This window comes from Equus przewalskii, chromosome 1, assembly GCF_037783145.1.
Source record: "Equus przewalskii isolate Varuska chromosome 1, EquPr2, whole genome shotgun sequence".
NCBI classification, from domain to species: Eukaryota; Metazoa; Chordata; class Mammalia; order Perissodactyla; family Equidae; genus Equus; species Equus przewalskii.
The window spans coordinates 171,651,725-171,674,664 of NC_091831.1; the positions used below are offsets into that span (position 1 = coordinate 171,651,725).

General features: G+C 35.3%; 1 protein-coding gene across 16 annotated transcripts in view; it reads right to left on the bottom strand.

Annotated features, from left to right (window-relative positions):
- The window catches only part of RALGAPA1 (Ral GTPase activating protein catalytic subunit alpha 1), a 225,311-nt gene that overhangs the window by 113,341 nt on the left and 89,030 nt on the right, over positions 1-22,940 (bottom strand). For 9 of the 16 annotated variants that reach the window (XR_011530802.1, XR_011530801.1, XM_070588232.1 and 6 more), the window contains 10 exons: positions 19,539-21,077; positions 17,628-17,752; positions 16,357-16,573; positions 14,899-15,075; positions 11,292-11,444; positions 8,652-8,845; positions 8,311-8,409; positions 7,614-7,769; positions 6,103-6,231; positions 1,649-1,774 (listed from right to left, as the gene is read on the bottom strand). Coding sequence is in view for 14 of the 16 variants with exons in the window: in XM_070588232.1 (XP_070444333.1) it covers positions 1,649-1,774; positions 6,103-6,231; positions 7,614-7,769; positions 8,311-8,409; positions 8,652-8,845; positions 11,292-11,444; positions 14,899-15,075; positions 16,357-16,573; positions 17,628-17,752; positions 19,539-21,077 (2,915 nt within the window). In the remaining 2 variants the exon portion in view is untranslated. Of the gene's footprint in view, positions 1-1,648; positions 1,775-6,102; positions 6,232-7,613; positions 7,770-8,310; positions 8,410-8,651; positions 8,846-11,291; positions 11,445-14,898; positions 15,076-16,356; positions 16,574-17,627; positions 17,753-18,763; positions 18,845-19,538; positions 21,078-22,940 lie in introns of all 16 variants that reach the window. The other 7 variants (XM_070588316.1, XM_070588323.1, XM_070588283.1 and 4 more) reach the window with 2 other exon arrangements.

Sequence of the window (22,940 nt, forward strand, 5' to 3'; positions counted from 1 at the left end):
CACCATTTTGTTAGGCTTTTTGCTTTCTTCATTGCTATTAGAATTAGCTCTTATTTTGGACACTTCTCCCCTCCACAAAAAAAGTGCTGTTTTGTTTTTTAAATCACTTCAGCCTACACAATGGCCAGCAGAGAACAAGGCCAGTCTGAAATGCAGATTGTATGTAGGAGGCTAGGTTACCCAAAACTGCCTCGGCAAATTAAAACTATTCTCCATCCTTGACCTTCAGGATCTTCTGAAAATAGAAGCCAAAAGTATGAAATCCATGAAGACCAAGAGTCCATTTGTATAGCTTTATGAAGTGTCATTGTAAATTTGCACTGACCCATACAATGTCATGTACAAGCGAAGTTCACTTGTTTAAAAAATGTTTTCTGAGTATATACCACATGCCAAACAGCATGTTAAGCTCTGAGGATATAGCAGTAAATAAGGTTTTGTGGTATTAATTTGATTAAAGTGTAAATTCGACACTGAACGAGTAATTATAAGCGTGATAAATGTTGCAAAGAGAAATACAGGTGGCATGGAAAGTATACGCAACACTCCTGATGAAAACTGGATTAAAAAACTTCCTTCAGAGAAAGCACAAGTTTTAAAAAAATCATCAGCCTGACTTCTGAGGAGCTGTGATGCCCTTTGCTCTTCCCTTCTTTATTCTCTCTTCCCTTCTAACTCTAGGGACCAACGCAGGTCAAACACAGAGATCATCTGGCAAATACTCTAATAGGCACAACTTCTCAGGACTGATACACCCTTGAGAATTTATCATACATGGAAATTCAGTTAGAGACAGGTCTTGGCTTAGCGATGGAATTATTCACTACCAGCACACTGCTGGGTCCAGAGCACTAAGCGCCTTTATCCTAACTAGAAGACCTGACCACACCACTTCCCTTCACCTTGGTCTAAGAATTACTGAGTCCAGACTACTTAAGAATGCTTATCATGTCCCACCTTCCTCTTCAAACAGAGGCAGACCTCTACAGAGGCACAAAACAACTTGTCACTAATTTTTTACTTGAAATTTTTAAAAAGGCTTATAAGCAACAATTAAAAGCAACAGTTGGAAGTCTGCTTCTAATTAGACACTATCATCTATTTTTTTAAGGTTTAATATCTGGGGTAAGTTCCACCAGCAATTGTAGAGTCACTGTTTACTTTTGCACCATCTCCTGTTCAAGCCTGTTAATGCTTCAGACACATGGGATCCCTGCCCCAATTCCATAGTTTCCTACAGCAGAAAAGACTATTCCATTACATTGTTTGATTCAGCACACTGGGAAACTTGGAGGGGGAGAGAGTCAAAGATGCAGGTTTAGTGCCATCTCAATCCTGGAAGCTTTATGTTAGCAGCATCATATCTTGGCTCATAGGATGTTTCAATAAATGTCAGTGAATGAATGAATCCTGTTGAGATTGACATGTGAGTGAGTTCAACAACGAGAAAACGTTTCCAAAGCAGTTACAAACACAAAATGGGCTATGCTTCTAATGGACATTCCAGCCTCTGTGTCTAAAGGGTATCGCTGGTTTACGTTAACGACTGTGTGGATTTCTAAAGGAAAAGAAAGAATGAAATTTTATCGAATATATATTACGATTACAAAATTATTTAAATGCTAAAAATTAGCATCTGATTTCTTACCTTAACATCTGTAAATTGAGACACAGCAATATCAGGAATGTTGGGGTGGAGAGCAGGCAGTTCACAATATAAGTTGGGAAAGCAAACCAAGGAGCCCAGGAGAACTTGTGCTTCCACTCTTGGTGCCTGTGTACCAGATTTAAAAAATCTTTAGGATGTACTTGATTAGGTCCTCAAATTATTAGAAAAACTGCTTTATTACCTAACCATATTACACAGGGAAGTCAGTGCAAGACAAAATTCAAAAATAAAGGGGGAAACACAAAAAGATTCAAGTTCTCACCTATACTTTCCACGCAAACTACTGTTATTCTCAATAAATTCAATGAACAAATAGCAGAGCTTTCCTTAAGAGCAGCTAATAAGCAGAAATAAGCCACAATTAATGAGACTGCAAACAAAATTATAGCTTACCTAAGAGCATAAAATTACCCTAATTTTGAGGAAAAATATAAATACTTTCATTTTAAAGGCAACTTACACATATTGTTCTAAGAAGCAGATGACTCAATTTCACCAGATTATATTTGTTACTAAGAATGAATAAAGTAACTAAGGGTGAAAATGCTAACTATATCTTCAAGAAATAGGCACTAGCCTGGATGGTTTTTATGATACGTGCACATGAGAAAAGCACTGCCTACACTACCTACAAAAAACAAAATTAGAATTTATCCTTGAACTGCAGATGAAGGCAACTTTTCATCTTTTTTCCTTAATTGTATTAAGCCATTTCTAAAGTACCAGCACTGAACATTTCTTTTTCTTCTATCTTCTTGCATGCCCACCAAACACCAACACCCACCTACTAATATACTGCTTTATTTACTAAAATATCTACACATTAATTTATATGCTTAATAATACCTAACAAAAATGTTAAAACAAATATATTAGAAATATAATACTTCTCTTCACATAAAACAAGAACCTATCTATCTCCAAAAGGATTTCCTTATGTTAATAAATGTTATAATAGAGACAATGGAGTGGTACTCTACTATGATTTCCAACAAAACAACTCGTCTCTGTATTCAAAATATAATCTAGATTTACAGACACAAGGCAGCAGCATAACAGGGCAGGGTAAGCTCGCAGCCACCATCCCAAATTAAAATAAGTTATCCTATAAAAATGAAACGATAAAAATCCAACATTTAACGAAAGAGAGTAGCTAAAGGTTTTTCTTTAAAGGTGGATAAGGTAACTGAGAATGTTCAGCTATGTGGATATAATGGGAGCAGACCTGGAAGGTGATTGCAATTAAGAAAGGCAAGTCTAATCAATTGTTTTGTAATCTGCCAGGGGTGGGGGGTGCATTAACAGGAGGAAGATGATAATATGTATGGGACCTAAAATGGGAATCCAAGGAGAAAGATTTAGACTGCGTATCTCCAACATCATCCAGAGGAAAAGACTGCCCTTGACCTTACAGGGGAGATGTGGGTGTCAGGTCTGATTCCTGCGATGATTTGGTTTCCTACGCAGCCTTTCGCAACAGGTGTTCCTCATATGAAGAATAGAAAACAGAAAATGATTATTTTCAAATTTTCCCAAGGATGTTATATAACTAGTATCCTTCAAGATGCACAGGAAGGAAACTTAGTCACATAAAATGGATGCCTAAGGACATTAGGGCTTAATTCTCCTGTAGAACCTTGAGAAAGGCTGCAGGAAATGTGCTGCAATCATCTGAAATAATTGTCCCACTGAATAGTAATAGTGTTCATAGTAAATTGACAAAAAAGTGACATTGGTTTATGTCTCATTCTCCTCAGGAGTTCTATCAACTTTTGCCATTATCCAAGAGATTGATAATGTGTACACTGATAATACTATAATAGCCTTGTAACTTGTTTACCATCTTTAGTTCGTCTTCCATTTAATCTATGCCTAGATTAATAAATTTATTTGATAATCCCAAAGCACAGATTTAATCATCTCTCTCCCTACTTTAAAAAAGTTAACTGTTTATCTAATATAGCATTATAATCCGATTCCTGGCGTTTGAGAGCTTCTAAGATGTAGTCTAAAGGAGTGCTTTTCAATCTTTAATGTCCATACTAATCATTTCATTTGGGATATAGATAAAATATACACACTGTTTCAGTAGGTCTTGGATGGGGTCTGAGACTCTGTTTCTGGTGTGCAGACCACACTTTGGGTAGCTGGGGTCTAAAGTACTTTTCTGCTCTTTCTGTCCACTACTCTCTAGTCCCCTGCTTTTTCTCCCCAAATCCCCCCACTACATAGTTGTATATTCTAGTTGTGGGTCCTTCTAGTTGTGGCATGTGGGACAGTGCCACAGTCTGGCCTAATGAGTCGTGCCATGTCTGCGCCCAGGATCCGAACTGGTGAAACCCTGGGCTGCCGAAGCAGAGCATGCGAACTTAACCACTCGGCCACGTGGCCTACCCCTAACTATCTTCTAAACAAAATGGGTTATTTCTCTTTTCTTGAACACAGCTTACTCATGCCTATTTCCCTCTGCCTGGAATACTTTCCCTCATTGTCATTTTCACTTACAAAAATACAACTAATCTTGGGGCCAGCCCTGTGGCATGGTGGTTAAGTTCAGCACACTCTGCTTCATTGGCCCAGGTTCATGAGTTTGGTTCCCGGGCACAGACCTACACCACTTGTCAGCCATGCTGTGGCAGTAACCCACATATGAAATAGAGGAGGACTGGCACCGATGTTAGCTCAGAGCAAATCTTTCTCAACAAAACAAACAAAATACTACTAATCTTTCAAGGATCTATTCAAACATGTTTTTCAAGAAAACTCCGTGATATCCCTAAACAAATAAGATCTCTCCTTTGTCTGAATTACTAAATAATTTTATCTTATTTAACAAACTCTCATATTGTACATACAATGCGTCACGTAATGTTCCAACTATGTTACAAAGATTAAGTAATTTAATCCTTATAAAATAACCCTATGAGAAAGGTTATCTCCATTTTATCAGTGAAGAAACTGAGACACAGAGAAATTAAGTATCTTGCATAACGTCCCATGGTTAGTAAGTGACAGAGCTGGAATCTGAAAGCAGACGGACTGGCTCTAGATTCCACCTTTTAGCTACTATGCTAAGCTTCTCCTACTGGTACCTTCTCTAGTTGTTAATATACTTTCCTATCTTCCCAACAGCACACTATATGCTCCTTGAGCACAACGTATATCTCATTTATTCTATATCACCCTATATTCCACCCAAAGGAACACTTGGTACACAATGGGAAACAGAAGTTTAATAACCACAAAAGGGCTTATTAGCACCATGTTGAACACAGACTAGGCGCTGAATAAATACCTACACATTCAATTAATAAACACCCATAACCATGATGCAGTGCTGGAGAGGAGCCCTGGAGATAGCAAGAGGAGTAAGACCAATCACTGTTCTCAGGGAACTGGAGAAACACGGTTAATAACTAGCTATAAAGACAGCTGTTCTCTTATTTGCACATTTCCTCTACATGATTATATCTAGTTTCATGGCTTTCAATACCATCTGTAAGCTATTGTCTCCCAGCTTTACATTTTCGGTCCCAATATCTCCTTTGAGCTCCCGATTTGTACATGCAATGGCCCTCCTGGCATCTCCTCTGGATGTCTGATAGGCAGCTTCTTATGCCCCAAACAGAACTCCTTCTCATTCACTGTTGATCTTTCGCAGCTTATAAATTAAATAATGTATGTTAAACTGCTTTGCAAGTTATAAAGTGTTAGTCAAATATTACTATTTTTTCTGTCCCAAATACTCTTAGTTTTTTCCAGTAGACTTTCAGTTAATCGTTATTTCTCATTTATGTTTTTGCTCCAGAGTGATCTTTCTAAAATACAAATTTGATTGTGTCACTCTTTGCTTAAAATTCTTCAATGGTTACCCATTCTTTCCTTAGGACAAAGTCTAACCTCGTTAAACTATAAACACAGCTACTGCCTTCCTCTTTAGTTCACCTCTGCCACTTACACAAGAACAAGTTCCAGCTATGCAGAGTTACTTGGCACTGTCTCACTGCTCCACAGCTATACGAAAAATCCTCACATGCTGTCTTTGAGTTTAGAGCATATTTTGGGACTACCTCACCTGTTTCCTTCTCCTCTTTTGCTATAGCCCATTGTCCTTTTTAAATTTTCTTCCCTCCCTCTGCCTGTTTTGTTAGATTTCCTCAATTTTAAATTCTCTTTTGCTTATCAGATTTAATCTATTTTTATAGCTCCTGGGTGAACTCATCAACTAATTTTAGTACTTTCTTACACTTCAGAATTTGTTACTTTTTTTTTTAAATGTGGGAGAAACAATCAATTCCAATTAAATCGCAAATTTTCTTGAACATCAGCTTGTTATATCTTACCAACAACGGCTCTTCCTTTGTTGTTTTGTTAATTGAGTCCTGGTTAACTACAGTTTGTTATATTATGAAGAACAGGAAATAAAAACTTACATTGAGAAAAGCTGAAGAAGCCACTCTACTAGCTGCTATAATAAAATCCATAATAAGCATCGTGGCACCAGGTAAACCAAGTGAAAAAAACTGGGGTGAGCAGTGCTTGATGATTGTATTGACAATATCCTTAGGAATAAGGAAAAAAGAGGAAGAGAGTATCACAAATATAACCTTGGGTATCAGCTAATCAATATCCTTAAAAATAGATAACATACGAAATAATGAGATAGGTAATTACTATACAATGGCTGACTAATTGGAAAGATTAATTTTAACTCTTCCAAATAATCCATGCTTAGTATTATATTCTGTCAAAGGAAAGTAAACTTAAAATGTGTTTGTTTGACCTCGATACAGCATTCTTTTTGCACTAGCAAGCAAGACGGAAGGCTCTTTGCTTTAGAGGTTTAACATATACCCATTGCTGGAAACCAGATTGCAGAGTAGATCCTCCCACCACAGATTTGCTTCCATGTAATAACTCTGATCTCTGAAGTGGTATGACCCGTTATGTGGCAACTGGAGAGATTCTCTTTTTTTTAGATAAATTGCAGTCTTTTGATGATAGATATTTAGCCTCAGAAATCTAGACCTAGGCATTTTTCAGGGAATATCTTAACTTGGTTATTCACTCACTTTGCCTTTGTAATTTACCATGAGGATGCAGTGTATTAAGCTGCATTACTCAATCCAATTTATCTTAAATGAGAAAACTCTGTCTTTTTCCAATAATTAAGAGTGTGATTTTATTTGAAACATGTTCATAAGGTAACACTCGGTAAAGTAGTTTTTTCTAACTCATGCAAAAAGTTTTTTAATTTTTCAGAAAGAAATATTATCTTTTACTATTAACTCACTGCTCTCTAAATGAAGTACAAGTGAAATTTAACCACATGATGATAAAAAGGTTTATGTTACTTGGACTTGCAACCTCCCACACTTTTTAGTTTTATGACCGGGCTCAAGACCCCTGTAGTTGTGTTCTAGGGTCACATTTATGACTATGTAATGTAAGGACTGTGATTAATATAAATGCCAAGTCACTATGCTAATACAATCTATGGTAGTAAGAAAATGTGATGTGCTGATTCTTAAAGTGGGAAAAACCTGACTGCTACATGACTAGATGAGTAAATCCATATGTCTCAAGCGCCAACTATCAAGTAACAATTACAAAATGCTGAAGAATAAGTACATTAGGACATTAAAGGAAGATGTTGTCAATTTAAGTAAAGGATGGTTTAATCTCTTCAAAAGTGAACTCGTTGGTATAACATTAGAGGAAAGATGCATTTAATAATCAAGTCAGTCCCCTTAACTACAATAATTTGTTTTTCAACTACATTTCAAGAACAAACGAGGTCATAAAATGGAAGAAACTTGTAAATAAACCACTACATAAGTGAGTATTTTTAATTCTAGACCTTAAAAGTCAGGAGTTCAACAGAATCAAGAATCAAAGGTAAACTTATAAAGAAAGCAACTTGTTAGAAAGTATATATATTTACCTGGTCAATATGAAGTAATCCACAATGCATGATATTGTAGAAATGTGTTAGAAAATCTCTATTTGGAGAAACATCTTGTCTTCTTTTCATTGTATTACAAATAAGTTTATAAGCGTGTAATTTACCTTGTTTATATTTATCTGTCAACATGGTTGCCTACAATTAAAAGATGTTGGTTTTAATACTCAAAAATAAAAACTGCTTATTAAATACTTGAATATAGCAAGCAATATATTTGTTTTCATTTATTTCTATGTTGGCCTAATTTCTTTAATGAACTAAATATCAGGATTACTGAAACTACTGTTATCATTAAAATGACACAACATAGGTATGAATAACTACACACTGTTTCGTTTAGGAAAATGCACCAAACATATCAAATAATATTTAAAAGAATTAGACCTTTAAAAGTACATAGCATATTCTATGACACAAATTCAAGGTTTATATTTTACTTAAATACAATAAAAACATAATTTTCTATATTCATTTTTGTTTTATTAAATAAAAATGATGCATTCTGTATAATAATTTTATGTCCACTCACCTCTCTATATAACCCCTAATGATTAATTAAAAACTAAGTACTCTAGAAGTCTATACAATAGCTAAAGTATCCATCAAATATTTAAGACTGACCATATACTTATTTACCAAATGAAACTTAAATTACTATTTTATACAGTATGCTTACCTTGAAAAGCCAAGGTGTAAGAATTCTCAGTGGAGGAATCAAAACTGGTGGAGAAGGGGAGGTCAGGTTATCAGTTGAAATGCCGAGGTTATCTCTAATCTGTAATTTTCAAATAAAATGCAACATACCTATGAAAAGCATTCTCTTTCAGTTTGTTTTACCTTAAAATTTAAGTTCAAGTCCAGTTTCTACCACTAACTAAATATTTAATCATAGTTAAGCAACTTCACCATGCTGGGCACCAGGTTATAGTAAGGTGGTGCATGACAATGTTAACTAAGGCTTTTTCTACTTCTTAAAACTTTGTTTTTCTTTCCTTTTCCCTTTCTTTTCTTTTTTACCTTAGCTAGATTCTGCCAAAGTTCACAGAGGTAATCAAAAACTTGAGCATGTATTTCAGGATCCATGATAGCGTTGACATCTCCCAAAATGCCTAGCATTCTTCGCCACATTACAGTAGCAACATCAGCATGCCATCCCGTGAGAGTACCCCCTGCCATCACACTACAGCATTCAGATGGAAATTCACTGATTTCTACAAAAAAAATAATATACTAGTGTCAGTAACTTTTCTAGAGCATTGGTCACAAAAACAGAAAAGAGTCAAATTAATCTTAAAACACCTACAACAGTGAATAAAGGAAATGTTAATATGCATCATATGACCTGATAAGGTCAGAACCTCATCAGTTCATAATTCCTTATTATGGCAATAATTACTTATTCATTACTGCTTCTATCTAGATTTACCCAAGGAGGAAATGATGTAGACACCAGACAGAGAAATTTATATTTGATATAAAAAGACCATGTTTATAACTACATACTCTTTCATCTAATACCTACTTCAGGTTACATCAGCAAATTAATACAAAATCTCAGGCTGAAGGCAGATCCTGTAGGATATCTTCATAAGCCTGTTTCTTTACAGTTAAAACTTCCAAAGAAATATATTTATATTTAATTAAGTCAGACCTAGCATTAAAAGGGATATCACAATGGCATTTTTACTAAAATTTAAACATAAAATTTCCATATTTTTGTTTATTAATATTGATAATATTATATGTAAGAAATATGGGTAACCTTAGGTCCTAGTCTCATTTCTGTCACTAATTACATGATGTTGTACAAGTTATTTAATAAAGGCTACACTTCCTCATCTGTAACATAGATGGTTCAGCTAAGTATCATAGCTCTCCTCCAGCTTAAAAAAAATCCGTTATTCTAGTCAATGTATATAAAGGAAAAGGCAAAATCATTAGAAAGTCAGCAAAGATTTTTCCTGCTTGATAATATCTCAATGTACTAACAATTTACAAATTCATTCTGAGTATACGTACATCCTTTACTCTTAATGTTTAACTTTTTTCTCTTTGCATGTAAAGTGTACAATAACTCATTGTATTATTAACAACGTTACTAAATAGTCTTTCACAATAATAAAAAATAGGCTTCTGGTGTAAACCCACTAAAATGAAAGAAAGCAAAAAAACACTGCTGTTTTAACCATGACTGTGAACATCTCCCTACTCTACAGAACCTTCATAATAGAGTGACAACTGATTTGTCTCTAACTTATCCTTCTTGAAGTAAAGCTAACAAAATTTTCAATGATCACAAAGCAAACAACAAGATATGATCCTTCTTTAAATCCTGGATTGGGTTGGTGGTGGCATGGGGTAGCTAAAAGGATACCATTTGGGACAACTGAGGACATCTGACTATGGACTGAAATTGTAGTGATGTGTCATGTGAAGTACCTTGAATATGGCCATTATACTGTGGTTATGCAGGAAACGACATTTATTCTTAGGATATACTCATTGAACTGTCTGGGTGTGAAGGGTCTGATATGTGCAATTCACTCTTTAACGGCTCAGCAAAAGCAACAACAAAGGGACGGCAGGATTTTTTTTGCGCATGTGGGTGCATGTACGTAGATACTGAGAGAGATAAAGTGGCAAAATATTAACAATTGGTGAATTTATCTGAAGGATTTATGGGTACTCATTTTACCAGTCTCGCAACATTTTTGAAGTTTGAAATTATTTCCAAATGTTGGGGAGAAAACTGAAAACAAACAAAACAACCAAAAATTGCAGGCCAAAAGGAGGAAGGAAAAGGTCAGAAATAATCCACAAACCAGAAAATTAGGGCTATGTAACTGCAAGGTAATTGCATATTAAGAGAATGAATATGTTAAAAAAAAAAGGCCAGAAGTTACATGGCTTTAATTGCTTCCTTCAGTCAGAGCATAAATGTGCTGCATTACCAATGAAAACTGGCATTTCATATTATTTACTGTAAATATCTCATCAACTATGTCCTTGATGGAAGTTTTTGGCATATTTGCAAAATGGCTTTTTATCCTGATGCCTGTTATGTCATGTTGGACTTAACAAAAACAACTTTTTTAACTTGCAGTTTCTAAGATTTCCTAGTCACTTTTTAACACTTACTTAAAAATAATAATGCTTCATTTGGACTGCCTACTTTCTAATTAAATTTAGTTGATATACTTACAGAATCAAAATCAATAAAAAATCATTAGTCAACTGCTTCACTGAAAGCTTGATAAGCAAGCAATAATGCTACTACTTTCTCCTGTGAGTCAGAGGGTTCTTCAGGTACAACATAAAGAACTGTGAAGCCAAATTATGTATTTCCTGTTTTAGGAAATGGCACTATATCAATAAATGATAGTACAATATACAAAAATAATGCAATCACTAATGTGAGGACTGTACTCAATTATAATAAAATAAATAACAAAAATCAGAGTATAAATATCTTTAAGAGCAAGAATAAATGTTATAGTAAAAAATTTCCAAAAGACTTAGAAAAGTCTAAAAGACTTTTAATAATACACAATCAATATATATAAAATACATAATCAAGTTTAAAATGCCTTATTTAAGATCTCCTGACACTAATGCCCTGGAAGGAAAAACGACAAATATCTAATTTGGAAAGATTGCCTAGGTCATCTGGTGTCTGAAGAACGGAGTGGTGGAGCTTCTCATCCAGCTGGAGGTCCTTCTGCTCCATGTGATCTGCATTCAGTGTAGAGGGAGAAGGCGTCTGTGACCGGGATCCCAGAGCTGAATGGATGGGAGAAGCACTTTCTGAACCTGTAAATAGAAGTTCATAAAATTACCATGAAGAAGATATTCAATAACCTCTACCTATGACGTAATGCTTAAAAACCCCAATAAAGCACAAACTAAAAACATCAGAAGATAAAACAGGTTATAAATTGGCCAAAGAGGTCAAAATAATCATAATATTGTACAAGATTTTATATCGAGGAGTCTCATCTCACGTCTGCCACGGGACTAGTATGGAATCAGTACTGGTATTTCTCTTAGCTCCATACGTTATCTTCACCCATAAAAATCTGATTCATTTTAAAGAACTAAGTCATTAAGTAATTTTTTATTGTTTAGCTATTAGAGAATTATTAATGCCTTTAATTTTATTAATAACAATCTATAATGGCTGAGAAAGACTTTTTTGTCAAAGTTTTTCAATAAAGTATTGTTATAGTGATATTCATGCCCTGAAAAGAGGCTATTTAATTTTTGTTCATATCTCCTATAGTAGATTTCTTTTGTAGTTTCTGAAATGACTATAAGAAAATAAAAGGAGATTTCAGGACTAGTATCATCCCTTTGATAGAACACAGCTATTCTTAAAGTTAATAGTGAGATAACATAAGCAAACTTCACCTTTAGAAAATACTGTGCTGAATAGTTTGTATATTGAGTATATGGAGTTGTACTCTTTGCTGAATTTTATGCCTTTTAAACAGAAATCAATCTAAGAACTGCTTAGTGTCTCAGACGAACACCCTTGCACTAATACTACCAGCACTGATCAGTATTCCTAGGGACTGACCCAGTGGCGTAGTAGTTAAGTTCATGCATTCTGCTTTGGCAGCCTGGGGTTCACTAGTTTGGATCCTGGGCATGAACCTACATACTGCTCATCAAGCCATGTTGTGGTGGCACCCCTCACATAGGAACTAGAAGGACTTACAACTAGGATATACAACTATGTACTGAGGCTTTGGGGGGAAAAAAAGAAAAAAAAGCATACCTTAAAAAAAGATTAGAATTCCTAATAAAACTTCCTAGTAGAGTTCCAGAAATAGTCACTATGAATAGTAAATATTTGTTACATACATATTAAAAATTCTTAGATATTGAATTATCCAAAAGTCATATTGAGGCAAAAGGCCTAAAACAAGTTCTCTATACACATCAGTTCTATTTTTAGAACTTTTTTATAGAACTATTTTACAGACTAAATAGAAATAAGAAAGAAAAAGTGTGGTCACACTTCTTTTACATATTGTAATCTTTTGAAAACACAATAGTCTGATTAATAGGTTAAAGAAAACTAGACTATGGCTTGCATGGGAAACATCTCTGGTTCACCGGTAAGCATGATCTTTAGAAACTCTTGATTCCTTTGAAAGAATACTTGGTCTCCAAATTAAGACAGAGACACATCCTGTAGATTCTTTTGAGTCACAGGCTGGGAGGGTCATGCAGTGGATCTCCAGACCAGTGAGAAAACTTCTCAGGCATTTCATTATTTACACTTTGAAAATCCACTCTTTTCAAGGTTCAGTAATGTCTCCACACTTCTTCAAGAAAAGAGTTTTCTAAACCACTGTGCTGGGCACACAAATAATGCTTGAGAAACATTTGTTTATATATTGATTTCTTATTTCAAAGCAATTGCAGAAATATTTTGGAATGGTAAAGGGACCTGATTTGAAACCATGGCTTTTTTTGGTTTTTTCTTTTTTTTAACAGTTTGTGTGTTCTCTTTTCTCTCTCTTTTTTTTTTTTTTTTGGCGGGTAAACATTCACCCTGAGCTAACATCTGCTGCCAATCTTCATCTTTTTTTTCTTTTTCCTCTCCAAAGCCCCAATACATAGTTGTATATTCTAGCTGTAAGTCCTTCTAGTTCTTCTACATGAGCCACTGCCACAGCACAGCTACTGACAGATGAGTGCTGTGGTGCTGTGCCTGGAAACCAAACCCTGGCTGACGGAGCAGAGCACACCGAACTTTAACCAGTAGGCCATTAGGGCTAGCTTGGCATTTACTTCTTTTTTATTGCTGACTATTATTTCAATGAATGTTCAGCGAATGAATACATTACAATTTGATTATCCATTCACTAGTTGATGGACATTTGTGTTGTTTTCAGGTTTTAGCTATTGCGAATAATACTGCCATGAACTTTCACATACAGCTGTTTGAAGTAAATACCTAGGAATGGTCATATGGTAAATGTATGCTTAATTTTAAAAGATACTGCCATATTTTTGCAGAATGGCCCTACCATTTTACATTCCATTAGTAACGCATGATATTTCCAGTTGCTCTAACCCTCTTCAACACTTGGTATTGTCAGTGTTTTTAACGTGAGCTGTGTTATGATGTGTGTGGTGGTATCTTGTGGTTTTTATTTACATCTCCTGATTTCCAGTAACATTGAGCATCTTTTCATCTACATTTATTTTTAAGGACAACTACAGTGAAGGTGTTTACTATAACATAAGACTTTTCTTTGGTATTTCTCTCTGAGTAATTTAAATTCTGTAATTACAGGACTGTGGATTTGACCCCATTGGCTTCTGTGCTCTAATCAGCCCCTATTCTGCAGTGGGGCAGGCAAAAGTTCTTAACCATCCTCTGATAGGAAAGATGTGAAAAGGAAGCAGTAGGATATGAAAACAGAGAGTGGGCTCTTGCTTACTGAGTATTCCACTGGCCAAATTTCATCTGTTGGATTTGGCTGAGGAAATGTGCCTAATTCAGACATGCAGAAATCACTGCTCCAATCTCAGAAGTTCCACAAGATGCAAAAACCACCTTACTGCTATTTAAACTGGAATGGACAATCAAGCCCATCAAAAGGCATCTGACCGCAGTGGGAACTGGAATGAATCTGGATGGTACAGTGCAACCCCTCAAGTGCAGGCCACTCTGGTCACTGCACTAATCTTGCAATAATGTAACCCTGCATTTCACGACTGAATTTCTTGAACCCTGCTCGTCATATTATCGTTCATTGGGTTACGTCACACAGAAAAAGTTGCTGAAAAGCATAATTTATCATATAAATACAGAATATTAGTATATTGACAATGAGGCCTTCTATTAGGCAATGTGCTTTACCTTTTCTATAATAAATACTTTGCCAAAGAAATCTATAAAAATCTAGGCTAACTCTGAAAGACAATGAAAAAGGTATGGTGCAGTGCTTATTAACTTTTTTTTGGTTACCTATTTAAAAATCACTGTAGGAACTGCTCTGATGCAAACCTATTCAAAATTTTGCATACAATATTTGGAATTCTCCTGAAGCTTCTCCATGTGGACTCCAGATCAAGAAACTCTTACATGAATTCTTTTTCCCCTCCATTGTTACATAAAGATGAGTGAAAAAAATCATACTTAAATAGTAATAAGTAAAACTTAAATTCTATCAAATAAAATTCTCAAGAGATTCTTTGGTGGCTTAAAAAATGCATTTAAGGAATACATTCCCTTGAGTAACTTTACCAGTAACTGTTGCAACTTCAGCAGAAAAAGCCTGTTGATTAAGACTGCTTGTTTCAGAATCTATGTGAAGCGTGGTTAGACTGGCCACTTCTTGCTCTTCAGCACTCTGATGATGGGCAGAACCTGAATCCACATCAGCAGAGGACACAATCCCAGTATCAGCTCCAAAGCCAAAATCTATAGAAAAAAGAAATGCTAGTATACAGACCTCCCAACTACAAAACAAAAATACTTACAAAAGAGACACAGCTACTTCAGCAAAATGCTTAAACATTAACATTCCCCCTAAATCTGTTCTACTTACATACCACTCAGGCAAGTGTAAATAATGTTAACACTTTGAAGTTTGTAATTAGAAACAATTTTTTAAAGGTTCTCATAGCTTATAATTAACAAGAATAATGATAAAAGACAGCCAGACAGATGATATCTCATCACTATTCTTAGCCATGTTTTCTGATGGCTGATAATACAGTCATGCATCACTTAAAGACAGCGATACGTTCTGAGAAATGCATCATCAGGCGATTCTGTCATTGTGCGAACATCATAGAGTGTACAAACCTAGATGGGACAGCCTACTACACACCTAGGCTATACGGCACTAATCTCATGGGACTGCTGTTGTATATGTGGTCTGTCATTGACCAAAACATTGTTACGTGGCACACGACTGTATACTTACGGCTTTTCAAGTATTTCATAATCTCTAGTAGAGGTATATACAATAAAAATGGCACATATATGGTAAAAATAATTTTTCTTTTAAATCATATTCCCAGTCTGAGATCAGACTAGTATATAATCCATAAGGGCAGGAAACATGTAATTCTCCAATGCATCTCTTAGCTCCTCACAAACTTGGTTCCCAAGGTTTTGAGTTTCTTTTCTAAAATTTTGGTAACCTTCATCCACTTTCAAGTGTAAAAGAGAATTATAACAGAAAAGTTATGTGGCAGCAATATAGCACCAAATAAGACCACTGATGTCATTTTAACATGAAGCGATTATTCACGAGTTTTGGGTACTGCAGCTCTGAACATAACTGTACTGCACACACTGAAGCAATGACTGTGGCTAGACAGCGGTTCCCGAATATGAGCGCGTGAAATAGCGCCAACTCAGAACCAAGACTGTCCTTTATTCTATTATCAAGCCCACCCTAATTTTTTTTCCTTTCTATATTTTTGGTCTTAAAATATCATTTGTTCTATGAAAGCACAGTTTTTTGTTTTTAAAAATATCTTTAGTTTGGCAACATAAAACGATCCTAACTTTGAAGTGATTCCCTAAAATTTCCTTTGGAATTTCACTGACAAATGAAATCAATATATATGGGAACCTCTGTCTAAGTAACATTAGAGAGGAAGGCGATGGTTATATATAACATGTGAGTCAGTCTCTAACAGAAGACAATCAACAAAAAACCATATTGCTCAAATAGAAAAAGATACTTGCTGTCAAATTTTCGGCCATCATACTGGAAAGCGCTGAAAGAATCCGAATGACTGTCTGAGCTGATAAGATCACTGCTCCCTGCACTAGCAGGAGAAGTCCATTCTGAGGGCACACCTGGGTCATCGATAGGACGCATTTGGCTCTGCTTGTTTAGAATATCAGGGAGGTCTTTGGGAATTTCGAGGCTGCCTGGACTACTTCCTCTTCTTGTCATAGTCTGAAAATTCAAGAACTTTTGCCATTAAAAAAATGTCTTTTTATTCTCACTAAGCATCTGAAATCTTTAATTCCGAAGACAATCATCAAAGTAAATATTGAGACTTAGCGCCTGAGGTGGGAGGGGGAAAACACTCCCAGAACAATCTACATAGCTGTGTGGAGCAGGAGTCTGAACTGCTTACTGTTGGTCTGACTGAAGCAAAGACCCACATGTCAGATGGTGCTGAGCGTGAGACTCCTAAGCCTCAAACGGATCAATGGACTGAACATATGCTAAGACAGTAGAAAGAGCAAAGTATTCAAATGGAAAAAGAAGCAGATAGTGGAGGGAGGGAAGAATGATGACAAAGATGTCACTCTATAATGATTCCATATAATGATTTTATAAATTTTTCCTATTCGAGGAAAAAAACTAAAAAAAAAAGGAAAATGCAATGGAGCTATGGACTTTCACTAAAGATAAGCTGAAATCCAAAGAGAATATGACCACTTAAAAAAAGCAATTCCACACATATTTATCTTTCCTTAACACTTAAGCATTATTAGGAATAAAACTGCTCCTATTTTCATTTTGCCATAATTCTAATACTGAGGATATAGGTAACTTTAAAATCGATTCCAAAGTTATCTGGAATGATTAAGCAATCAGTATTCATGCTATCAAATTTATGAGAGGTGGGCCAGAAGACCTCTACTGTTCTCCTTTCTGCTGAGGGCTGGCAGCGGACATGAGGGTAACCTATGAGCGAAGATGAAAAAGAGCGGGAAGAAGGAAGTAGTGGCCTATCCCTAAGTTGCTAAGCAAACAGGTATTCCAATCTTTTAGCCTGGTCAAAACTATGAGCCTGCTTGTTCTATGTCTCTGGATAAAATATATTATAAAAATATAATTTAAAAATCTTAATTCAAAAAAAGTTAAATTTTGGGGGAAGGCTATTTGGAATAAAAATTTCCACATATATATTCTATACATATATTTGTATGCAGGTACATAGCTTAGTTTCTCTACCCTCCTCTCTAAAATCAAATAAATAAAACAGAATAACACTTACTGAGGCATTACCACTTCGAAGTCGTTCTGCTATAAACTCATCCATCAGATCAGGAACATTAGCATTGCTGCTGCCAATATCACTATTAAGAGGGGGCAGTTTGGGGCTCATGTCCTCTTTATTGACTAAAAATAAATAAATAACTATATATAGTGAGGAAAGACTTGACTGCATTTTCTAAGTTTGAAACAAACAAAATCAATCCAAAACAAATTATCTACGCCATATCAATTATTTGCAAACATGCATTTACGAATAATTTCTCTCCTTTTAGATTTAATTTTAAGAATTAGTAAATTGATATTTACTTTATTTAACTAAGCAGATGTTAGTCAATCTTCAGTATAACCTTAAACAGCAAGAAAGCTTACAGATAAGCACTAGTTGGAGTTAGGTTAATATTGCCTATAAAGAAACTGGTATATTTATCTTTCTTCCTGCCTCTATGCTTCTACACAGAGCCTTAATAATTTATAATCCCACTTTCCCCCATCGAATTATTTACAAGGAATATATCTCTTGAAATCTATGCAAATCTGAGTGGGATATAAATTCATTTAAGTTCAGATATTTATAAATAAAAATTCTATGATTTTGACATAATGTTTCTATTCACTACAAAATCTAATTTTATTGCTTTTAGAAAGAAGAGGTTTATTTTCACAAAGTTTTTTCCGTGAAAAAAACCCACAATAGTTATTTTAATTTTTTCTGACTACATTATGATTTACATTAACAGGAAAGTTTTAAACTTGGGAAACTAACTTACAAAAAACAGATATTTATTTATTTCACTATTGAAAACTTGATTTCTCTGCAATTTAAAGAAAATAAGCACTGTTTATATTCCTTATGAACTACCAAGCATTTGAGGTTAAGAAAATACACTGGTCAGGAGCTCACTGTGAAATACCATTATCTTTATATTACTTGGCCAGGCTTTGCTAAGCTGTCAAATACTGCCCTCAAGTGGCATTAATGGCTCAACGCAAGATGCATTATAAAGCATTCTGTTAATCATGCTAACAAAATCATGTTAAACAAATAAAATCAAAACCTACCTTACTGCTGAAAGTTAATTTTCTATATCTGTAAAGTTATTTTAAATTTGAATCAAGATAAGAGAAAACAGTTACCATAATCTTGCTTTCTGTAATCTGTCCATAGAGGTTCCATACTTAACTCATGATTGGCTATCATGAAACCTTTATGCACATCTAAAATCTCAGAAAAAAGAAAGTAATGATAAGTGTTTCAAGGCCATAACTTGCATTCTATACATATGAATGCAAAACTAAAAAGCCTACAGCTTGTTTGGAAATGGCTTAAATGAAAAGTAACTAAATCCACTTTGAGATTTAAGAAATAATTTCCTCTTCAATAATAGTTAACTAAAAATGTTGGTGCTGGTTGTAGGACCTTGATTTCCATTATGTTATATAACGTCAAAGTAATTTTTTACCAAGAAAAAAGATAAAACCAAATAAATCAGCATTAAAAATGGATGAACTCAATTAGATATAACTGGTGCCCTTTTAAATATAAACTATAGGGGCAGGGGAGAAAGTATTCTGACTCCTCAGTAAACGTAATTTCAAGGCACACACTGAGGAAAAATATTTGACTTAGATAGCTTTGAAAGGTCATTAAAATTTTCCTATATCATCTTCTTTCCTATCTTGTTCAGCAGCAAAGAGGTTTAACTAAATGCCTTATAAGGGAAATTAGTAATTTAAATAAACGTTTTATGCTGGGAAAAATACAGCTGGGAAAAGGCGCATGCATAACCAAACAGAGAGAAAGCAGTGACCATCCCAAAGCTTTTTGATTGCTTAGAGCTTGCTTCAGTTGCATTAAGCCAAACTGGTGCTGTCTTTCTCCTTTTGCGCTCTGCACACTGTTAGTGCTCACCTGCAGCTTTCCTTCCAAAATAGCCCATTACATGACTGTACAGATCCCTCAGTGGAGCCTCTGGTGGCATTCTGTTCTGCCTCTGTGGGGAAACATTTGCCTTCGGCTTCGAAAGAGCATGTACAACAGTTTTATAAACGCCACCCAGGGAGCCCTGCTGTAGCCCTGCCTCGTGACTTGACCTAAGAGCACTGCGACTCCCTGGCTGGTTACTTGCTACTCCTTCTTTTGGTGATATGGTGGTGGGAATCTCTGTAGATTCCTTAATTGTTTTACTACTTACTGTTGTTGCACTAACTGTATCTAGAGGCCTGTACACACCAGGTTTGACTAGCTCTGGAACACTGTTTGAGCTGGCATGGGTGTTGCTGGTGCTGCTACTGCTACTACTACTGAAGCCACTGAGCTTCCGCAGTCTCATCTTCCATGGAGCCTCTTTGTTTTCCAGAGGGTTATAAAACTGAACCGACTCAGTAGATGGTCTAAAAGTAACATGAACACTATTTCGCTTTTTAGTAGCAATTTTCATGATTTTGGCTCTATGAGTTACTGTTTCAGACAAGCTCCTTTTAGTTGGAGAAAGCTTGCTAGTGTTTGTAACATGAGGCATTCTACGGTTAACAGGTGCTTTTAGTGTAGTTTTCTTGGCATGCATAACATGTGGGACAGTGATTTTTTCATTAATTTGCACACTCTTAACCTTTTCAACTAATGTCATATCTACACAGGCATCTAATTCTGTGGCTGTCTGTCTAGACAGATGTTTCCTCTTCTCTTTATCACAAGGGCTACCTGAACTAGGTTCCGATGACTGTTTATCACTGTTTAGTTGTTTAGATTTTTCAGAAGTTTTTGTTCTCATAAAACTGTCTAACTGGTTAGGTGCAATACTACTCATGAAGACAGCTGAGTTTGGTTCTTTTTGAAACTGTATGTTTTCAGGAGTCCCAACAAAGGAGGTGATATTTTCTGATTTACTTTCCTGGTCTATGTTTTCTAATTTATCTAAGGATGATCTTTCATCCCTATTTACGGCAATAATCACTTCCTGAGAAGCTGCATCTTTACCTAACTCATTTTTACTATGATTTTCCTGGTTTTCCTTAAAATATTCTTTCAGAGAGGAAAGAAGATCATCATCTCCTTCAAGGTCAATGTACTGGATCTGTTCAAAAGCTGAATCTGCAAGTTCTACTGGATCTATTAAGTGGCAAAGATGGTCATATATGCTATCACCAACTTCCAGAGAAGACTCTCTACTATGAGTATCAGTGATGTGGCTTTCAGTGGATCTAGTTATTGAAGAAGCCTCTGTGGAACTCTGCAAGCTTGGCGCATGACGGGATGAACTGTCAATGACAGGAACTGCACCTTTGGCTCGTTCAACAGTGAATGGTTCCAAGATGTCAGAAGTGCTGCTACTTCGAGGCAATGGCTGCTCCTCATTCAAAGCACCAAAAACTTCATTTCCAGTGTCTTCACTTTGTGAAAAATGTCTGACTCTAGTTGGGCGGGGAAGTATTTGAGCATCATCAATATCTGCAAAAAAGACAAATTATGTAGAGTAGGAACTACATAAATATGAAAAGCATTAATTTCAACCATACCCTAAGCATACGCTTAAAAAATAAAAAATCCTTAGATTTTTTGGTAAGCTCAATGAAAGAAAATCTATTAAAAATACAAATCTGTTTATAAATAATGATGGGCACAAGCCAATATAGCATGTAGTGTCAATGAATTAGAAAACTACCAGAATACATTTTAAAATGTTAACATGCAAAGAAACAGACAGTGAGGTGATGAAACATTTGGAAGTGCAGTTAAAGATAGAGCTGTGCCAATAAATCAAGCAATTCAAACTTGCTGTTCACTTTTTCCTACTTATTTAAGTTCCAAGCAGAAAAGCAATCTTAACACAGAAAGCCGATCTAAATATCCCATTGTAAAAACTTACAGGATTTCAGAAACTCCCCTGTTTTTCTTACCAGGCAAGAGGCATCATCTTTTCTTCAAATCTTGCCTATCTGTTTGATCACATGTTACAAATGGAAATCTCCACCCCCCTCCTAAAGTTCTATTGTCAGGAAACAATTTATCTGTTTTGCTGAGGTGTTTATTTTATTAGAGTATTAAAATCTATTCATCCTTATCAAATAAAATCAATACAGTGTTTAAAAAGTTCATTGTACTTTTTTCATTTCTGACACAAACACCATTTAATCTACTAGGAAGAATCCTCTGCCTATCACTGGTCCTTTCCATTAAATAACCATCAAACCCTAAAAACTGTAACTGTGTCTTCTTACATCTCGTTTTAAGAACGACAGGTTTTAGAGTCAAAATGGACATCACAGGTTATCTAACTCTCTGAGGAAAGTGAAGCCACTTTCTCAAATTTATAATTGTCAAGTCTGAGAAGCAGGCTGTGTTCCATGTCATTCATTACACTTTTTTTGCTGCGTGAAGTGATAAGTATATTGAAATCCTCAAAAATCTTTATGAAATTGAAAATCACAAGATGTATTTAACTTTATAGATACATATAAGATAGTAAGTTTAGAAGTAAACATCAGTGTCTATGAATCTATCATGGCCTTTACGTTACCTAGAAATAACTGAAAACATTTTTTTCGGAAGCCAGCAAAATATAATGTAAAAAGGATAAAAAGTCAAAAAGTCAGATGTTGCTACTCATTAGGCTTGTAATGCAAAGGTTATATAAGTAAGCGAACTACCAGTGAAGAGTTAACAGAGAATATTTAGATTCAGAGTAAAACAGCGACTCGTCTAAGACGACAAAGTAATTCAGTGATGTGCTAGGTCTAGAACTTGGGTTTCTTACTCTAGACTCTGAGACCCAGTTTTCTCACTTTAAGATGGGGACAGTAATTCAAAACATTCTCAGGATCCATGTTGTGGATGAAAGGAAGCTGGTCCTTCTGCCATTTCATTCATATCACCCTCTTTGTATCAGGTCCAAAAGGAGCCACTTTGCACTAAATTCAGATCAAGAGAAGTTTCTATTCTGCCAATATCCACTATATTCCTCAAGATACACATTTATACTCCCAGCACAGTCAAATGCACCCTGTCTACTAAATTTGAAACAATTCATTTCTTTTATCACTAAGATGAGGGGAATATAATACTTTAAAAAACGACACTGGCTTTCTTCTTCATACACTCCACTTAGAAATTTTTCTAAATGAAAAGCAAAACATTTCCTCAGAAACTGCACATTTATATTCATTATTTACTCTTGCAGGAGATAACTAATGCATATTTGTGTATCTTAACGAATGTAATAAGTATTTTCGTCTGTTCTATCTCCCACAATTTGTAAGATCCTCTGCCTAGAAGACAGAGATAATATTCAACACACACCCCAAGTTTGCTTCC